The 928-nt window shown below is 48.8% G+C and overlaps 1 protein-coding gene across 1 annotated transcript in view; it reads left to right on the top strand.

Moving 5' to 3' along the window:
- The window catches only part of LOC119585996, a 66,306-nt gene that overhangs the window by 63,983 nt on the left and 1,395 nt on the right, over positions 1-928 (top strand). Inside the window, exon 4 of the mRNA XM_037934708.1 lies at positions 508-926. Within this exon, the coding sequence (XP_037790636.1) occupies positions 508-926 (419 nt within the window). The remainder of the gene's footprint in view (positions 1-507; positions 927-928) is intronic.

The raw sequence follows: 928 nt of genomic DNA on the forward strand, positions 1-928 counted from the left end.
GACTTCACCCTTGACTTCTCATCAGCGACAATAATCTGCGTCAAACTGGATCTCATTGCTGACTTGTCAAACCTTTAGTTTACAAGTTGGAGTCAACCAAAACCAGCCTTCTTTTCTTGAAATTGTTTGTCGGTCTATGAAAGGCCAGGAAAAAAGCCATCTTGAGATCAAGACTAACAAAAATACTACTGGCATTAGATGGAAATCAGGCGAAACTAAATTGAATACACGTAGAACATATTGGCCATAAAAATCAACAGAGTACTGTCAGTGAATGGCTGAAGACTGACTGTTACAAACGGAATTTCTTACATTTGTAGTAAAATAACTAATGGGTAGAGTTTGCGTCCGCGTCTGACGAGACGTTTTGTACTTTTGGCAGCAATGAAAGCATGCCATATCTCACAATCTATGAGAATTGAGATTGTGGCTATTGCAGAAATAAATTAAGTGCACATTTCTTCAGGGAGTTCAATGTGTTCTTTACCAGATGTATACATGTCTTAGGTCGTGCCGACAGTTCCGTCGAGGAGGCGTGGAAAGAGCCTGGGAGAGGATGGCGTCGGCAAGACAGGCTCCCTCGATCGCGAGCGGCCTCCTCGGCGCTCCTTCATAGCGGAGACCAGAGACAGAATGAAAAAGTCCGTCTCTCTCGACCGGCGGACCGTGCCGGGCCTCAGCCGAAGCAAGTCGTCCAGCCGCGACAAAGTCAATCAGTCCCGCGAATCGATCGTCGGGAAACCAAGAAAGGGAAGGAAAAAGGGTGCCAACAACGTCCCCCTTGGCGCTGTCGCGGGCGCTGTGGCAGCTGGAACAGCAGCAGCGGCTGCGGGAGCTGTCGTGGCTGGTAGTTCTGCTGACGACGATGCTCCTGCAGATGCTGCTGAGGAAGTAGAGGCTGTAGCAGAAGCCGCTGATGAAACAGAGT

Source organism: Penaeus monodon, chromosome 20, assembly GCF_015228065.2.
Source record: "Penaeus monodon isolate SGIC_2016 chromosome 20, NSTDA_Pmon_1, whole genome shotgun sequence".
Lineage (NCBI taxonomy): Eukaryota > Metazoa > Arthropoda > Malacostraca > Decapoda > Penaeidae > Penaeus > Penaeus monodon.